This window comes from Myripristis murdjan, chromosome 17 (genome assembly GCF_902150065.1).
Source record: "Myripristis murdjan chromosome 17, fMyrMur1.1, whole genome shotgun sequence".
NCBI classification, from domain to species: domain Eukaryota; kingdom Metazoa; phylum Chordata; class Actinopteri; order Holocentriformes; family Holocentridae; genus Myripristis; species Myripristis murdjan.
The window spans coordinates 17,243,840-17,263,543 of record NC_043996.1 but is presented as its reverse complement, the minus strand read 5'-3'; the positions used below and the strand labels follow the sequence as shown (position 1 = coordinate 17,263,543).

The following is a 19,704-nucleotide window of genomic DNA, read 5'->3' as shown; positions in this document are numbered from 1 at the left end:
AGTTTTGAAAGAATAATGATCTTCTAGCTTTTTGCCCTGGTGTTATAAAGCATCTCAATCTCAACTCTATCTCAACAGAGTCTCAGAGTTTGGACACTTTTGAAAATCTAAATTATTTCCCCTGTTTAGTGCATACACTGGGGTAATATCTGCACACAAAAGGTGACTGACTGGTTTTTGATCATAAAAGAGATTATCTAAGCGGTGCCATCCTGAATTTGATCAGTTCTTTCCTCTTGGCCTTTATTCAGAGAGGACATTTGGCTGCAGCTGGTCCTCAGGGATCCTCCCTGCCCATCTTTATTGTAAAGACATGATGCACAGACACACAGCCACTGGGGAAGATATTGTTCCAACGTTATTATTCAACAGCACGGAGGAGGCGCCTTTGTCAGTTTTCCAAAACGGCTCACAACATACTGCTCATTATTCTCTAAAGTTCCTTGCAGTATATCATATCGGATTACAGCTATCCAAATGTACTGAATTTTTTTTTTCATGGTTACATAACTTCCTATAAGGACATTTGTTTTGTCATTCATATAATGTCATTTCTGTGTTACTGCTGCTTTTAATTTGTAAACTGATACTGAAGTGCTGTCAAGAAAGAGAGGATTAACCTCAGCTGGCTTAGTGGGCACATTTATACAATATCTGTGTCAGGGTAAATGACTGGCAGTGTAAATTCGAGGACATGCACACAGCTGTCATCAAATGCAAATGATACACTATCAGCAGCAAATGCTAGACTTCATAACACTCACACAAGGTGCTGTTTGCCGACCTGTTAGCAAGATGAGGGGAAAAATAACTAACTGATTGAAAAGCGGCATTGTCTATTATAAAATATCTTTGTTTAGCCAGGAAAACTCAAATATAAAGTGGACAAAACCTTTCATGTCTCTTCCAGTCATAAAAGGTACAAAAATAGGTCATCATTTGTATCATACAACATATTCACTATGATGCACTATTAAAATAGTTTGCTACCGTTGGAATGATGTCCTTATCTTGAAAATACAGTACTGCCTGTGGTTTTTCATCAAGAAATTTCCTTTTTTCATTCATTAATTAGCTATTTTTTTAATTTCATTTTCAGATTATGTGCTGCTTAAAATGGTAAATGAGCTCCTTTTACCTAAATACACTGACACTTTATGTAAACAGTGAGACTGCCCATTTCTCTTTGGTGGAAATACAACAATCAAGACTTCAAAATTTTAGTTTGACTCTATTTTACTAAAAATAACATCCCCTAAAAATACACATAACGATTTGTATTATGGTTGTACAAACAAAAAAGGTTAGTAATATGTGCCCAAGTGTATCTGTCTACATCCTTACCTGTGAGTTTCCTCCTCTTGCTCTGATAGGCCACCCAAGCACCCCAAGGGGAGGAGTTAAAGCCTCTGGGCTCTTTGGTATTCGCTGAAACAATAAAGGATCTGTCGGTTTATCTGAAAGAAAAAAAAAGGTAAAATTTAAGCTCAAACTGCTACCCTGTAGACATTGTCAAATAATCTCACACATCTAGCCTCCAGGCAGTGACTCGCCACAGCCAACACTGACAGCATGGGAGCAACACATTTAAAGATGCTGAGGATTTTGCTTTTATTGGGTTTAACACAGGTAAGGGGATATCGTTTTCTCATGGTATGATCATTTTATCCCAAATCTTTTAACAAGAATGTACCACAAACAACAGTTTTAACAAATGAACGTACTACAGTCAGCCCATTTATTTTCATTAATATGGCTCTTGTTTTATACGTACAAGGACATATTCATTTATAGGGAGAGGACTTTTGAAACATATGAACACAGGCTCTTTTGAGTATCACTGCTTTCAGCAAGTACGTGTGGCATGCTCAGCCTTAGCTCAATAGACAAATTCATCCCAACCTGAAAGAAATACCTGCACTGACCAGTTCTGAAATCTGTGTTGAGTGAAGGTAATGTGCAGCCTGCCGCCTCTCGTGCTCTGAGAATATGATACAGGGAACAATTTGCCTCAGGATATAATGTGAAATAGCTCGCTACCCTTGGAATGATGTCCTTGTCTTGACAAATGCAGCATTTCCTGTCATTTTTCTTTGAGGAATTTCTTCTTTTCATCCATTAATTAACCATGTTTTTTATTTCATTTTCAGATATGTGCTGCTCAAGCAGGTAAATGAGCTTCTTTTACCTAAACACATAGAAACTGGATATGATATATGCCTCCGTTTGGAATTCAACCTTTCCAGATATGACCTTTAGAGACATACTGAGATTATTCATATTTTGAAAATGAAATTGAATCACAGATTCTAAAACCGGCTTCTGCTTGCATACCTCATCCTGAAGTCTATTTCACCTCGGATGATATATGAAAATATGTGTTGTATGTGTGTCGTGATACCACACGCATGCTTCTAGAAATGCTTTTTCCCCAACATTTGTTTCTTATGTTTTTCGAGCAGACATCACCATCTCAGTGTTTATGGCGACTTCTAAGAGTATAACAGTGCAGTGGACCAAACAGTCTGATGCCAAGTTCTACAAGATCACAGCGACTCCGATGAACTCTCCTGAGACGTCTGTCTTTGCCGAGTTTGGTGAAAACACGGTGATGGGCTCGGTCAAGTTCCTCTCACCAAACACAGTGTACAGGATACAGGTTGAGGCCATGAGTAACACTTTCGAAGTCCTCAGTTTCGCAAACACTGAGGAGACAACAGGTCAGTAACAAATCAATGGATGAAACTTTGACTCCAAGCAGTCATACCCTGATCCATCAAGGATTTTTGGGGTTTTAGCTAATTGATCATGTGATAAAACGTCCTTGATTTTTGTTTGTGTCTACTGGACTGTCTTCTTGTCCCCTGTCCTCCAGCCCCTGAGGTGCCCTCCATTGAGCAGGCCTACTCCAAACAGAGCGACAGCATCACTGTGGAGTTCACTGAGGTTTCCGGGGCAACCAGCTACATCCTGAGGGCAGAGACGGACGATGGAGATTTCTTCTCGGAGACCTGTGTGGCAAGCTCACCGGGCACAGTGGTGGACCTCCAGCCCTACACAGAGTACAGCCTCAGCGTCATCTCCGTCAGGTCCACCAGGAATTGCACCGACCCCGTCAACCCTGACGACGACTACAACAAGAGGAGGAGCCAGCCTTCGTACCCCGTCCAGGCCCGGACAGGTAGGGGTGATCACACTCAGAACTGAATCGACAATACCTAGCTGCACACTGAGACTGTGCATGTGAAGTGGTGCCTTCCTTGACCACCTGAGCTCTATTAAATCCCTTAAGTAGATCTTTAAAGACAGAAGAAAAAAAAATTCCCATATTGTTCCACAGTGTCATATACATATTCTGCATATGCCTGCTGCAACACTTAATTGAACCTGCATCATGCTTATATTCAGTGAAATATTCACACTCAAGATGACATTGCTATTGCCATTACATCAAATAGAAAATATGTTGATGTCTCGGGCATCAATCTTTGGAAATCTTCACTGGAATCTAACATCAGTGAGGAACCCAGCAATGAGGAACCCACCAATAGAAGGCAGGGTTGATTAAGCCTTTTAGTGGCAGATTGATTGGCTATAAAGTTCTTGAGCTATACGTCTGATTACACTACTGTCACGACTCGACGTAATGACGCATTCATGTGTGTCTACTCTGGAAACAACAATAATGCCAACAATCTAGGATATGTAAGAATAGACTACACACTGATCTTCTGCCTCCACTTTCACTGGTCCAGACGCCACAAATTAAAAGCTGTTTACTTAAGACGGTGATCAGTGTATGAAGAGTGAAACACAGCCTTTCTGTTGTTCCTGTAGGACAATAGCTGGTTATCTCACTTCGGCGGCTGTAACGGCATGTCATTTCACTGGCCTATTGTAACAATGCCTCTACTCAATGCAGCAAGCACAGTAGGATGGAAACTGTATCCATCCCTCTGCACTTTACCATTATCTGAATATGAAAAGAGAAACCATGAGAACTGGGTTCTCTCCCCTCCTGAAGGAGAAGTGAATGTAACATAATCACAGGGAAATCAATTCCATATTACACCTCTTTCAAAAAAAAACAAAAAAAAAACTTTCAGATTTTTCCATCATCTGTCCAACTCCACCACAATAAGCATCTTCCTACTCTTTATTTCTTTATCCTTTATCTCTGTCTGTAGTGGTGGTGGCCCCTAGGTTGAACACCACCTCTCCAAGCAACAACACCATCTTCGTGTCCTGGTCTCCCGTGGAGCACGCTGTCAACTACACCTTGTCCATCATCAGACAGGGCTCTGACGCCCGCCACACACATAACATCACCGAGCACATGATGAAGTTTGAGGGCCTTGAGGGAGGGATGACCTACTGCTTCAAGATCACAGCCTGGGATGCTCTGGGTCGTGCTGGGGACGTCTTCAATGCCTGCCAGATTACACGTAAGCATGACAAAAGTTGTCTTTGGTGACTTTTGTAACTTCTGTAAAACAGAAGTCCTATCAGCCCTCTCATCTTTCACTCTCCAGGCCCAATGAGTCCCGATCCAGTGCATACCTTTATGACCCAGGGTCGGTCTGTAGGCCTCGCTGTATACTGGCAGGATGTCCAAGGAGCCCAGAACTACACAGCCTGGTCCAGTAACGGCCAAAACTGTTCCTCAGGAGAGCAACACTGTGTCATCAAGCCTATGGAGTGTGGACAGAATCAAACTGTCTCTGTCACTGCCTATAACAAAGCTGGACCCAGCCGTCCCTCGCAGCCACAAGACTACATTACATGTGGGTATATTAAACACAACACACAGACAACTGGGCGCATTTGGTGAACAATGATGTATAATGTGTAATGTATTTATTAGTTGATTCATGTAAATCAGTGGTTCTCAGCTGGCCTAGCTTCTGAGTTCACAGGATTTTTTAAAATGTAGGTTACGTGGTTTTTATGTAGTGTGTAGGTCACAGTCCACACATCGACTAATTTAAGAGTCAATCAGTTTTATTTTACATAATTAAAAGTGCTGTAATCCACAATGCTTTGATGTACTGTTTTAACAGAAAATAACAACAAAAATACAACAAAAATGCAATGAACAACCGTGCAACAGCAGCTTGAGACAAATTCAGCCCTCCAAAAGTCTAAAGTCTTTTTTATTATCTAGACAGCAATAATACATTAATATGTAGGGCAACAAAGTATTCAATTGCATTTTTTTTTACAAAGTGGGTCCATACACCCACAGTCAACTCCTCTTTCAGGACGGAGCACCACTAGTTTCAATAAGGCAAAGAATAGAATCATGGGCTGCTAGAAAACAACCCATGAAGGTACAGTGATGTGTCTTTTAAAAGGATTTGAATTTAGTAGGAGAGATGATGACTGCTTGATTCTGAAAAGCGCGCCACTGAGTCGACCTACAAGCTTTCAGCACCTGAGGAATCTCCAGACTGAACCTGCATTGTTCATTTTCTGCACCATTCTCTCTCTCTCTCTCTCTCTCTCTCTCTCTCTCTCTCTCTCTCTCTCTCTCTCTCAGTCCCATGTCCCCCAGAGAGGGTGTGGATTGAAGAGCACGAGGCAGGCAGCTGCCGGGTGATGTGGACTGAGGTGCCGCTCACGGAGCGGTACGTGGCCTACATTAAGAGGGATGATGGGGCTGAGAACCAGTGTAACACCACCACCACCACCTGCCAGTTTGACTGCGTGTGCGGCTATACCTACCTGACCACCGTCTTCGCCAACAACCATGCCGGCTCCAGCCCTCAGGGACTCGTGGTCAACTACACCACCAGTAGGACCACCATGTGGATGCACACACACACACACACACACACACACACACACACACACACACACACACACACACACACATACACACACACACATACACATTGTACAGTTTTACTTTTCACTAACATTCCTATTTCTTTCCAACACCTCATCTTCCCAGTTCCTTGCTGCCCAGATGATGTTTCCGTAGAGCTGGTTTCCACGGAGACCCTAGAGATCATGTGGTCTCCGGTGCGAGGGGCGGAGCTGTATGAAACAACAGCCACGGAGACTGATGATGTCATCCACTGTAATGACACGGCACCGTTGTGCGCGCTGTCAGACCTGATGTGCGACACAGTTTATTCTGTGGTGGTCACACCTTGCAGCGAGATACGGGGCTGCAACCGCACGTGCAGCCCACACACACACAAAACAGGTAACATCTTGACTAGTGTGGAAGTTTCGATTGGACTTTAAAAACTGTAAGCCACAGAAGACAATCCACGTGCATCTACAAATGTTTCACAAATAATTCACCATCTAGGTTTGAGTTTACAAAGCACAAATGCTGGTGACAGATTTGTGAAACATGTGGATTGTCCTTGGATTCCTGTTTCCTTTAAATTTCCCTTCAGCTTCAGAGGCAGAAAGATATTCCAAATGATATGACAATCTGCCGGCAACACCTCGCTTACTATTATATTACTATACTATTATATATCAGCTGAAATATTCAAAAGCAAGGTGCCATTGTTTTATTGCTGCACCATTACATCAAGAAAATATTTAGATGTCTCATGCTTCATCTTATATACATTTCCTCTAATTAAGCAGGACATGTTTGGTATTTTGGGAAACACAAAAATAAAGTTGGCAATGGCAAATCCACCCATGGAAGCGGTGGAGTTGAAAAAGTCCAAAGGCCAATGAAAACTTCCATAGCATAGTAAAACATATAACATGCAGACATACACACCATGTCAAACAGGTGAGATGTTATTCTGTTTCACATTACCATCATTTTTGATAGTTCACCCACAGTATTTTCACTGTGACAACTCCATTTCCTTCATGTCCCACTGCAGCTCCGTGCTCACCAAAGATCGTGAATGTGACGCAAATCGACGACTCCACAGTCAGAGTGCTCATCACAACCCCCAACACCCCCAACACAAATTACACTGTCAGCGCCGTTGGACGCACCGACAGACACACCTGTCACACACAGTCCAACTCCTGTGACCTCACTCAACTGCCCTGCGGAATGACGTATGAGGTCACGGCAGTCGCCACCACAGCCCAAGGGAGAAGCTTGCCCAGCTACAGCATACCTTTAGAGACAGGTACAGTGCAGGGCATCAGCAAGACAATATGGCTGGTTACCACGGCATAGTGTGACTTACTTCATGTCATTTAATCTCATGTTCAGTCTTCACATCTTATTTTTCTTAAAAAAAAAAAAAAAAAAGAAAAAAAAAAATCTGCCATCAGGATGAGATATTTACACCTGTTTCCAGTGCAGGTTCACTTGTGTCTCGATTTTTTCTGGGAAAAATACATTGAAACAAGGCAGAATAACATGGATCAGTCTACTCGTATCAAGAAAATGACACTAGATTCAAAACAATAAAATATCATAAAGCTGTTTGCTACATTATGGACTCTCTGTGCTCATTCTCCTCAAGGTCCCTGCTGTCCCACGTCTCTGAACGTGACACAGGTTACCCAGGCGATGTCCAACGTGTCCTGGTCACCTGGCTTCGGTGCACGCTCCTACATTACAGCCTTGACGTCCCCACGGGGACACGCCAAGTGCCACACCCTGGACACACACTGCCAGATGGGATGCATCATCTGTGGCACCAACTACAGCGTGAGCTTAGAGGCCATCAGCAGCACGGGGCACAAGTCCCAGTGCAACTACCATGGATTCTCATCCAGTGAGGACAAACACACACATACACACATAAATACACATACAGGATGACAATTTGAGGGTGTAAGGGGAGGGGTGGAGGCGGAAAGTCTTGGGATAGTTGGCCAGTGAATTGAGGTCACACAGAAAATAACTCAATCCATGTGCAAACGCTCACTTTACAAATTGATATGCACAGATTCATGAACCGTACCTTCAAGTTACAACTCAGTTTTTAAGGGAAAACTGTACCCTCAGATTTGTAAATGGTACCCTCAGATTCTGAATCACAATTCAAAGTCAGAAAGTGATATAGCATCAGATAGCTAAATCTAATTGATCTAGATTTAAAGATATATTTAATGCTAATGTTATATGTTTGTGCTTATGTTCAGTGCATATAAATTCTTTTCATTATCCAGCTTCTATGTGGGGGTATGGATTTGTAGGCCTAATACTTGTGTGAATTTTATTTTGTTTATTTATTTATTTATTTTTGTATATACATGTGTATAGCTAGATTAATGAATAGATAGATAGACTAGAGTGAGAATGCTTATGCATAAGCACAGGCTGCCATTGAAGTTGATTCTGATTCTAACCGTAAATAGGGTACCGTTGTTTTAAATTCTGTTTTTTATGCCACGTGACCTCAGTGGGGTTCTGTAGAACATAGCAGCCATGATGACACAAATCACACACACACTCACACACGCTCAACCCACCATCTGCCTGACTCCACTCCACCTTGTAGGTGCTTGCTGTCCGACAGCTGTCAAGCTCTATCGGGTGTCCAATAACTCCATGAGAGTGTTTTGGCGCTCCTCGGGCTCCTCTCCGACCCAGAAACACACAGTGGACGTGTATGGGGCGGCCTCTAATAGCACTTGTACCGCAACTAATGGCAGAAACTCCTGCGACGTTCAGGTCAGATGTGGGGACGTCTACACAGTAGTGGTGGCACCAGTGGGATGGGATGGGAGCAAAATCAGCTTCTGTCCGCGTAGGATGTACTCTGGTAAGTAGTGAACGGGACAGAGGTACAGTTACTCAGTGTCTAAAATCATTAGAATAAGATAGGCATTCAATTTTGTGTGTGGAGTCTGCTGTTACGTGTACAATACAGAGATTTGTGGTAACATCTGTGCAATCTTCTTCACATATTCACAGTACCCTGCCCAGGGAATAATGCTGGTCTGGGTAAGTATCCTGTTGCAATGAATGACTCTCCTTTTAATTGTCCTCTTCATTCCTCTGTTTACAGTTTGTATTTTGTTAACATGACTGCAGTTGAGTAATTAATTCATGATGAAAATTAAGATCCACTACTGCACTGAACTCTTGTCTCCTTTGTTTCCTCAGTGATTTTTAGGGGAAAGCGAAGTGTGGGTTAAAAGTGGTAAGTTATCTCTTATCTTCACCTAACGGTTAAAAAAAAATACCCAAAAAAGACAGAGAGACATGGCCGGCCTGTTACATAACAAGCTGAGGACAAGCCCGCCTTTATGATGATGCTGATTGGAAAGATGTGAAAGAATCTGATTTAAAGGTGCTTTCACAGGACCCGTCCTCATTGTGTAGCTTCGCAGCTTGAAGAGTATCTTGTAACAGCATCATAAGCATCCATAAATTGTCTGTGTCTATAGAGCGCTGGCAACAATAGGTGTGAGTGTATAAGGAAAGGCAGAGCAAAGACAAGGACAGCCGAGGCCGATTTCTATCTCTTGCTTTACCTGTGGACCTGTGGGACCTCTGGGATCCTCCCCTGTCTTGTGTTTATTGAACGTAGGGGAAGAAAAGCTAGAATGGGTAAACAAAGATAAAAAGGTGCTACCGAAATGTGACACAGGCACAAGGAATGTTACTTTATCTGACATTGCATGAGACATGAGTTCTCGTAAGCTGTTTAGCACCTGTGAGATGACTCAGCATGACACATCTGTGTACACTTCCATTTGTACAAAGAATATTTTTATACCGAGGTGATACTGAAACTACGACGAGATACCTGTAAAAACCTGAGATACCATTTAAGTTCAAGAATCGGTGACCTCTCCCCGTTGCCTTGCAGGGAAACCCCTCCGCCTGATGGACACAGGATCATGTACACTCCAACGGCAACTGTGAAGATACCATGTCCCCAGATGAAATATCAGTCTTTTGTTTAGGAATACCTGTGTTGTTGTTACTGTTGTTTTCAAGAAAAACTAGATGCAATATGACATTGTTTCTGCTAAATGAATATAATGCCGAAACAAGCTACAACAATAAAACGAAGAAGTAGAAGGCGGCTTGTGGACAAAACAAAACCACAAATGTAGGTCCATATGTAATATCCTGAGTCAAATATATCTAAAAAATAAATCGCCCATTTTGTGACATTTCTATATGGCAAGCTATGTTTGTTTACTTTGAGCTCTGCATGTTTAATCATTATAGTTTCCTTATCAGAGTGAGACTAAGATTTGATGTAGCTCCATCTTATAATGGAAGACCATCTAGTAAAACTGAATAAAGCAGATGTAGACACTACACAGACAAGATCCAAAACTATACAGATCCTGCACATTTTTTTTTCTTTCTGACAGTAATCTTTCAAAAACAAATCAAACCCATCAGGAGTTCTCCAAGTAGGAAACCTCCATACGGTCACTGCTGAGCGTGTCTCTGGCTTGTTAAGGTGGTCATGGAGCGTAAAGTAGGTTACTGTAAAAGTGGAGCAGGAGGTATCCATCATGTGTGCCTGGAGTCATGCATGGCAGATCCTATGGATGATACGTCTGATCAGATTGCTGGAGATGGATTCAATGTTACCCCAACGTTCATTGTGTTCAATGTCTCCTCGCTGACTGATGACAACAATAAAGCCCATCCTTTTTGCATTACCACACTGCGTGGTGTCAATCATCTTGCACGGCTCTTCGTTATGTAGCAGACACAAGTTTCCATGTCTTTTTTTTTTTCTGGGTGCAGGGATTAAATAAATACCCAAGGGACATTCAATCATCCAAGATTACCTCAGAAGGAAATCCATAAAAGACACATTTCACGCAATTGTAATTTCTTCTCCTTTTTGGACAGCTTAATTAAGCATCATCATCCTAATTCAAAACACTACTAAATACTATTTTTTAGGGTAGCAGCTGCAAATAGGAGGAATTTGTAATCCTCTGACCTTTTAACCCTTTTTGAGCCTATAAGGGCAGCCTGAGATCCCTCAGCATGGGGCCTCTGCTCATTCCTTAATGTAGACTTAAGGCTTTATAAAACCAGGCCCTGACGTTTTTTCTCCACTCAAACAGGTTAGACTTGCAAAATTGGCCTTATCCTTTAAATGACTTCTTCAGACCTACCTCTACAGGTGTGCTTTTATGAAATGATGTACCATACACCATGCAGGGCTGTTGGAAACTTCAGTGTAAAGTAAACGTTGTCTGTATGCTGTGATAGAAAAAAAACTCAGTCATAGCAAATCAGTGCTATAAAGTGAAGTTTTGATCGTGATTATGATTATATTAATCTAGATATTATATAACCTCTCCTGACAAAGCAGCATAGTGGTCAGTGATCCCAGAGGTAAATCATGAAGAGCAAACGCATAAAACATCATGCACTTAGGAACTTGTGCGTCCTGTGTGCTGCAGACACCAGCTACTTGACACCTGGCAGGATACATTTCAATGTGATTATTTGCATGCCATAACACAGAGCTCTCACAATGAGACGTTCTGCTATACCTCATACGCCTTAGAGACAAACACAAACACCCAGGGAGGGTCCAGAGAGGAGGCCGGGGTGCAGACCCATTGTCAGCTGCTCTCCTTTGACGCAACAGGCTATCACATTCACTTACATAACACCTATTCCGGAATATGATTGGGATGTTGCATAGATTGTGAGCAGAAAATCCCTGTAGTCATTTATTTATTTATTTACTTACTTACTTACTTACTTACTTACTTACGTATAGTTTTAGTTGTTTTTGTCATTCTGGGTTGTGTTAATAACCTCTAGAGTTCCACTTGCATAGCTTGAGTCACAAAAAAAAAAAAAAAAAAAAAAAAAAAATCTGTGTGGCTTTGATTGATCCCTTATCAGGTGAACAAATGTCATAAATTAATGATTTAAGGAAAAGGGAAATAAAGACATAAGACATAAGATTATCCTGGGCATTTGGAGTGTTTCAGATATAATGATAACAGATCCAATTTGTCCAAGCACATCAGTGGATTCTATTTCTTTTACTACCAGTAGTACAAATTAGATTGTATTATGTATTATAAAACCAGTGACCTTCTTTGGTAGAGGTCCGGGGAGCAAGCAAACCAGCAAGTTAGTCCCAGAAGAGATTGAGACAGCAACAGCAGATTAAAATGTTCTTTGTGTCATCTTTTTAATTCAGATGGCATATTCCCCATCACAAAACACGTTATTGTATAACACAGACAAAAAGATTAGAAGAAATTCGCAAATATCTTGAAGGACACACATCACAGCCTATAGACTGTTTCACAATGACAAAAATCTTTCTCAAAAATGTTATTTGATCATGTTTAATCCCACTTTATCTCACTCCCCTTTAATTATTGGTATTGATTTCTCCTGCAGCATGATACTACATTAAGATATTAGAAAGAAAAAAAAAACAGTGTATTTAGAGTATATAGAGAGGTCTTTTTTTTATATTTGTTTATTTTATATTCATTATATATATATATATATATTTTAGTATGAAATTATTCTGAGTAATCTTATCAGAAAAACATCGTAAAATCCTTGGCATGCCAATAACTAATATGTGTAAATTGGTGGTAAGCGTGGCTCAAAACCTTCAGCGAGAAAAGCTGTTGGAAAAATGAAGTTTCCAAGATATGAAGTTGTTTTATTACTGAGAGTAGAGCAGCAATTTTTTTCAGACTTCTCATTGCAAGCCAAAAAACCCCCCAAAGCATTACAGCCAAATAGCCAGTCTCATAAATAATGACCCCATCAGCCACTTGGTCTATGTGTTAATCAGGCAGCAACTGCAATGTCTAGTGACAGAGCACTTCCAAGAAAACTTCTGTCATCAGTCTGGAAAGGAAGTAGCATCCAGGAAGGGGGATTCATTTCGACATGTCCTCTTTTTTAATCATTCGGTGTCATACGACAAACAGATATTATCTTACAGCAGGAAAATCAGGTTCCTATACTAGGAGGCCAAAGCAATTTAAGAAATACTGTATATAGTAAGAAAAAAAAAAACTCTTTCTATTACACAACCTACAGTATACAACAGGGAGTTGTTTCAAAACAGATCAATCATAATATTAAAGTTATAAATAATATTCTGGAAATATCAAGGAAATAATATTCCAGGAATATCAAGGAAAAGCTGAGTTTGAGGATGGCGTGGGGGGATGTGGGGAATTGGCCACAACCCCACCTCTAAAGCCCAAGATGCAGTCTTTGTTTCCTTCTCAGGATGACAGTGAGCCCACAGGCATCAGGAGTGTACCTGTCCTCATTTAAGACGTCCTGATTGGTTCCCATGAAGCTGATCTATGGTGCTCAGCCTGTAAAGATTCCAGATGAGCAGCTGTGTCCTGCACCTGTGTATGGATGTAGCTCACTGAAGCCCTGACAGTTAGCATGGACATGCCGTGGAATTTACTTTTACCAGTCGTCTTACTGTCTATGACACAGGTAATCACACTTCCTAATGCCTTTTGAATGTAATTTCATTGTTATTGATAAACTTTAAAAATATATATATGTTTTTCATAATGCAAAATAATTGAGCATAATTTCTTTCTCTTTTTTAGATGCAATATGTTTTCAGTACAGGTGAGTGTTCTGTGCTCTCATTGACATTACTGGGAATATTAAAAGAAAAAGGGTCCATTATAGGGGTGTCTGAGCAATGATTTTGGTTTCAGTTTGTTTTGTACATCAGGGAGAAAAAAAAAACTCACTACCATTACTAATGTTCTCTATAGTTTGTCTTATTTGCAAAAAAAAAATAATAATAATAAAAAAAAAATAAATAAAAAAAATTTTAAATTCAAAGATTTGTTGTATCAACATGAAATCAACAAATATTTTTTTTAAAGGAAAAAGTGTACATAGACTAAAACAAACATGAGAACTTTGTGGGGTGTACTGTATATTAAATGGTTCATTTTTTTAACAGCTCAGTATTGCACGATATTGAACAGTTTTTTTTGTTTGTTTTTTTTTATTGTCCGGTTTTACACCCCTATCCACTTGTAATCACTAGGAGATAATGGCCTAACTGTAATCTGAAGAGGTTTTTGTCCAGCACTAGTAAAGCAGGTTGGACGGATGACGATACTTCATGTCACTGATGACACTCAGTTCTGAGGGTTGAGTGACAGGTTAACAAAAAAAATCATCATTATGAATCAGTGTTCATTCTAGAACAAACTTTCTGTCTGAGTATCTATTTTATCCATTAACTAAGTTTAACTGTAATGTGTGATCTCATCTTTACAGCTTTTTTTTTTTTTTTTTTTTTTTTAATGGATTTAAACAATTGGACATGACAACTGATTGATATACATCTATCAACAGCTGTCTCAAAATAAAAGTCACAGTGGGGTTTGGATCAAAACAATTTACAGAATTTCATTAAAAAAGCTGAAGATCTAAAATTAACTGACACATGAAAGGAAATACCCAAGTTTCTATATTACAAAAAAAAAAAAAATGTTATGCAAGCATATGGAGGTGGCTGTGTAGGTTCTGGCAGCCTGGAGACGTCGGTGCGCAGGAGGCCAGTCTTAGACATGAATCTCATCCGATGGACAGTATCTGGCCGGTATTTTGAAGCGGAAAAGTTGACGCCTGCTCTGGTGTGCAACTACAGGCGTCACCGTCAACAAAACAACAAATATAAAATTTCATGCCTTCAAGGCAGTTTCACCCTACACTCATGAAGAATTGCAGAGCTAGTGAGAACTTTTAAGATTATTTTTTTTAACTAAACTACAACCAATGCAAATAAAATCCTATTGTTGTGGGGCCATGCACTTTTAAGTTGTGGTATTTTATCTCCTACTGAAAAAGGACGTAAAGTATGTCTGCAGTACCCAGTAGTGAGTTGACAGTAACCTTAACATATGTCATGGTACTTTTTTTTTTTTTTTTATCACTATACATCACTATATCTATATCTATCTATATCTATATCTATATATCTATATCTATATATAGATATATCTATCTATCTATCTATCTATCTATCTATATCTATCTATTTATCTATCTATCTATATATATAGATAGATAGATAGATAGATAGATAGATAGATAGATAGATTCCTTGTTTTGTTTATAGCATCTTTTATAGGAGTTACGGCAATGGCAGCCCACTTCCCACTTGTAGCAATTATCTATTGCTGTTATCTAAATTGAAAAACAAACAAACAAACAAACAAATCATATATTGCCTCATCTGCCTTTTCCAGGATGTGAAATTACTTCAGTGACATCACCCAGAGCGTCATCACTGATCGTGGTATGGAACAGCTACAGTGGAGCATCAAATTATTTACTGAAGTTGAGCGTTGTGAACTCTACCGTTATTGCCCCTGTGGTGGTGACAGTCTCAGCATTCAGGACACAGATGGAGGTTCGGGGATTAAGGCCGGGACATGTCTATGAAGTAACACTAAAGGCTTTCCAGTTTTTTACCTTACGGTGCACTGACACGGAAATAGCTATGACAGGTGAGGAATTTGTTTTCAGAGTCTAATAAATAATAATAAAAAAGGAATCTATGAAATAACCCTAAATCCTGAATTCCATTATAATTATCTTATATTCCCACAGTGCCTGCCACATCCCAAATCACTTTGGCCAGAGCTATTTCAAGTACTTCCATCAGGTTTGAGTGGTCCGGTGTGTTTGGGGCGGACCAGTACTTGTTGTTCGTGGAGGAATTTTTCAACACAGCACAGACACAAAACCAGAGTTTCACAACCCTGACCGGCCAAATTGGCGGCCTGACCCCTTCCACAACATACAACTGTTTTGTTTACTCTTCAAATAGTGCTGGTAGAGGGGCCCGCAGCCAAGTAAGGACTATCACAACATGTAAGTCTACAAAAGATGTCACTTTTGCTGATTTTTTTTTTTCCTCAGAGGGGATAATTTAAGTAGGATTGCAAGACAGACAAATGGTACCAAATCCATTGTTAGTTACTAAACATGATGTGATGTATAAGTTAAACCTTCAAACCTACAGATATCTGAAACTTGCTATAAATGGAGATTTGTAAATGTACTAAATTAACACTAGTATTTTTTCCCGGTAGTGGTGCCGCCGCCGACAAGTGTGACTGTTGTGTCAACGGGCAAGAGCACAGCCCGGGTCTCATGGACAGCCGTAGCAAAAGTCCTGCTCTATCAAGTGAATGTCAGTGACAACGGTAACCCCAGTGCCACCCCCGTCATCAGGAACACCTCATCCACAACCATGGACATCAGTAATCTGGAGCCCTGCTCCACCTACACAGTGGGAGTATCATCACTCAATGGTTTCTTAGTGGCTGGGGAGCCCTTTGAGGTCTCATACAATACTTCCAGTGAGTATTTTCGGGGCAGAATTGATTTGAGAAAAAGGCTAATAAATATTAAAATACAGTCTTGTTTAAAAGTGAACAGAGACTGAATCACACCATTATCTTATTTCTTTCCTCTTATCTTTCTCTTTCTTCAGCCATACACCCAGTGTCAACAGTTACTGCAGACTATAGCTGTTCCGGCAGCATGGTGACAGTGACATGGGATCTTGTATTTGGGGCCAACTCTTACAGGGCCACGGCCATTGATGGTACCGGTGCAGCCCTAAACTGCACCTCCAGCTCTAACAGCTGCCAGATCACCATGCTCAAATGTGGTGAGAAGTACGAGGTCCAAGTCACAGCCATCTCCGATGACTGTGAGAGCACCTCCAACATCTCCAACATTTTCGAGACAGGTGAGGGAGGCACGTGGGTTTGTGGAAACTACAACCAGGCATTTGTCAGTCATAGTGATTGCCTTTCTTTCCTTTTATTTATCGTTTGGCTCCACCATCTTATAATCTGTCTGTGCCTATGCCTTTCCCACATGCGTGCACACACCCTCTTATTCCACCTCAGGTGTCTTTCTTTCTCACACACACTCCTACTTATACAAACTGTACTCTCTTGCCAAAGATGTTCCCCCTAAGTCGGTCCTGTGGGATCCTGTGTGGGTTCCTCCCATGGTGTCCTATGCTCTTTTCTCATGCTTAGCAGTCAAACACACCTTCCCATTAGCCACGAGGAGCTGCCATTCAACACCAGCTGATCTAAAGTTTTTTACAGTCTATTGAAGTGAGGGAGTTATCTCAAAGGTCAGCTATAGTATGAAGTCTGGGAAGTGAAAGGGGGAGGAAGACACATAGTCCGCCCAGGGATTTGATATGGCGTCTGGGGCACACACCTAGACATGTGTTTACTATCCACTGAGGTCCATCTATACTGAGAGCAAACAAAGAGAAAGTCACAAAAGGAGTCAAATATCATCTTGGCTTGCAAACAATACAGGCTGAATGTCTGCTGTTAAGCTGTAAATGTACTTTCTAAGCTGCTGTGTATTACAGTATTCATTTAATATTCACTCACTCTGCTGCCCTCTCAGGCAAGTACCTTATCTTTTTGGTATCATTCACATTCCATGGTACCGTCAGTGGAGGCAAGAGTACTACAAATTTCTACTCAAGTAGAAGTACTGTTACTTTGCTGATATTTTAGTGAAGTAGAGGTAGAAGTACTGTGCTTGCTGAGATTTTTTTTCCCATGCAGTTATAAAGGATGAGAGAACACACTTAAAACTAGATTCTTTTAAAGGTGCATTTCACAAAAATTGCCCGGGGTTGATTGTAGACTCAACTGACAAATGTTGGAATAAGCACATGAACTACTCAATTACAGTGGCGTGACTAAATGTAATTAGTTACCTCCACCTCTGGGTACCTTTTACATTAATTTACTCACCATTTATTATGCTGTATTTCCTCACCCTCTGTCTCATCTCTGTAATCCCTAGTCCCCTGTGCTCCTGCTAATCTCACTGCCTTCCGAGAATGCTCCAGTAATGTGATCGTCCTGACCTGGCAGCCCACCAACAACACCAACTTCTACGTGGCCCAGGCCGTGGACAACAACGGCAATGTGGTTGAGTGTAGGACTCCAGACAACACATGTTTCTTCACCAACACCGGCTGTGGTCAGTCCTACAGGTACACCGTGTACGCTGTCAGCACCGAGTGCAACAGTGAAGTCAGCCCCCCTCAGCTGGTCCGAACCTGTGAGTAGAAATTGAGTGTGTTGTAAATGTGTCTTCACTGTGACTCTGGAATTATAGTATCTTTGATTGAAACTGGTGCAGGTTCTGTGCAAACCCATGATGCATCTGGGTTCCTTGTGACTGTGAGAGGCTGCCATGTTGACTCAGTATTATCTTTCTTTCTTTCACTTCATTCCTTCAGCTCCTTGTTCACCAACAAATGTGAGGACGTCGGCTGACTGCCAGTCGGAGACGCTGATCACCACGTGGGATGCTGCCCCCGGAGCTCTCTCCTACTTTGTAGAAGCGCAGGGCAACAATGGAGAAATCTACAACTGCACCTCCTTCTTTAACAGCTGCTCAGTGGAAGGCGTGCCGTGTGGTGAACACCTCAGTGTATGGATCGTTGCTGCGGATGATCAGTGTTTGAGTAACAGGGTGCTGGGAGAGGTGGCTGAGACTGGTAAGCACTGGGAGCTGTGTGAGTGCAGGTTCTGAAACATGGTGTAAAAAAGGAGTGAGGGAGAGAGCTCATGATTTGTTCAACCTTTTCCTTTCTCTTCCCTCCTCTATCCAGTTCCCTGTACCCCCACCAATGTGTCAGCAGTGGTCGGCTGCAGCCCAGATTCGGCCAGGGTGAACTGGACCAGGAGCAATGGGGCTGTGTTTTACATCGCAGTGGCTGAGCATCAGGACGGGACTGTGCACAGCTGCAATTCAATGGGCACCAACTGTATGTTGGAGGGCCTGAACTGCGGGCAGACATACACAGTCAGTGTCATCGCCACTAATCTGAAGTGCAACAGTACCGCCAGCCATCAGGTCACAATCATGACAGGTACGCCAGAGGGTCGGTCTAATCTAAATAGTCAGTTTTTAACTGAAATTAACATTTATCTATGTCCCCATTTCTCTCTGCTTTTGGGATACCCTGCATTTCAGGGGTGGAAAGAATACTGTCTCGTTCAAGTGGAAAATTTTACTAAGTAAAATGTAAACATTTATTTTAGCAAATAGGTGGGGTTACTTGGACAACCGTGACCTCCAAAAGCACTCCAAGTGAAGGTTACTGAGTTCCTGTTCAGACAAAAATAGCGCTGGTACATGTAATTGTACTTTTCTCTTCATTGCTGACAGATTGTTCACTGCATATACCTTGCCTGCAACTTGTCAAAGTTTATAATGGCCTAGTTTCTGATGCTCATGGAGAGCCTACAACAGTTGCACTCGGGAAATGATGTTATTTGACATATGGCAATGTGCAATTAAGACAAACAAATATTTAACCCAAAAGCTGTATATTTTATATCATTCACTCACCCTGAGCTGTTTTGAATGTCTCACCACCAATTTTTTAATCACATTCCTAATGAAGGATAAATGTCTTAAAAACTTTAGAAATCTCTGTCAAAATGGAGTTGGTCAACAACTTTGACAAACAGCACCAAAGAGGATATGAAAAGGTCCCTTTCAACTGCTCGAACTTTTCATGCAGTGTAATTAAACATCCCCGACTCATTGGCTATACTTTGCTGAAGATTGCTAAATAGCTCATTTCTAGAAAATGTTGAGTCAGGTCATCAGTTTGAAGGGGCATGCAGGCCAATTGTGTAAAGGTGCTCCTGCGTGAGGTATTTTCTAGAAATGGTTTATTTAGCTTTTTTTTCTGTAGTGAATATTAAAATAAACGTAGTAAA

At 41.1% G+C, this 19,704-nt stretch overlaps 1 protein-coding gene across 1 annotated transcript; it reads left to right on the top strand.

Annotated features, from left to right (window-relative positions):
* The first annotated feature begins 1,593 nt into the window (after window positions 1-1,593).
* On the top strand, window positions 1,594-10,013 carry fndc7a (fibronectin type III domain containing 7a). The gene is made up of 14 exons (XM_030074915.1): window positions 1,594-1,629; window positions 2,151-2,169; window positions 2,463-2,720; window positions 2,876-3,181; window positions 4,188-4,445; window positions 4,533-4,784; window positions 5,540-5,794; window positions 5,954-6,211; window positions 6,861-7,118; window positions 7,461-7,715; window positions 8,445-8,708; window positions 8,861-8,890; window positions 9,053-9,089; window positions 9,762-10,013. The coding sequence occupies exons 1-13, from the start codon at window positions 1,594-1,596 to the stop codon at window positions 9,082-9,084; spliced, it is 2,481 nt and encodes an 826-aa protein (XP_029930775.1). The 3' UTR covers window positions 9,085-9,089; window positions 9,762-10,013.
* Window positions 10,014-19,704: the final 9,691 nt, after the last annotated feature.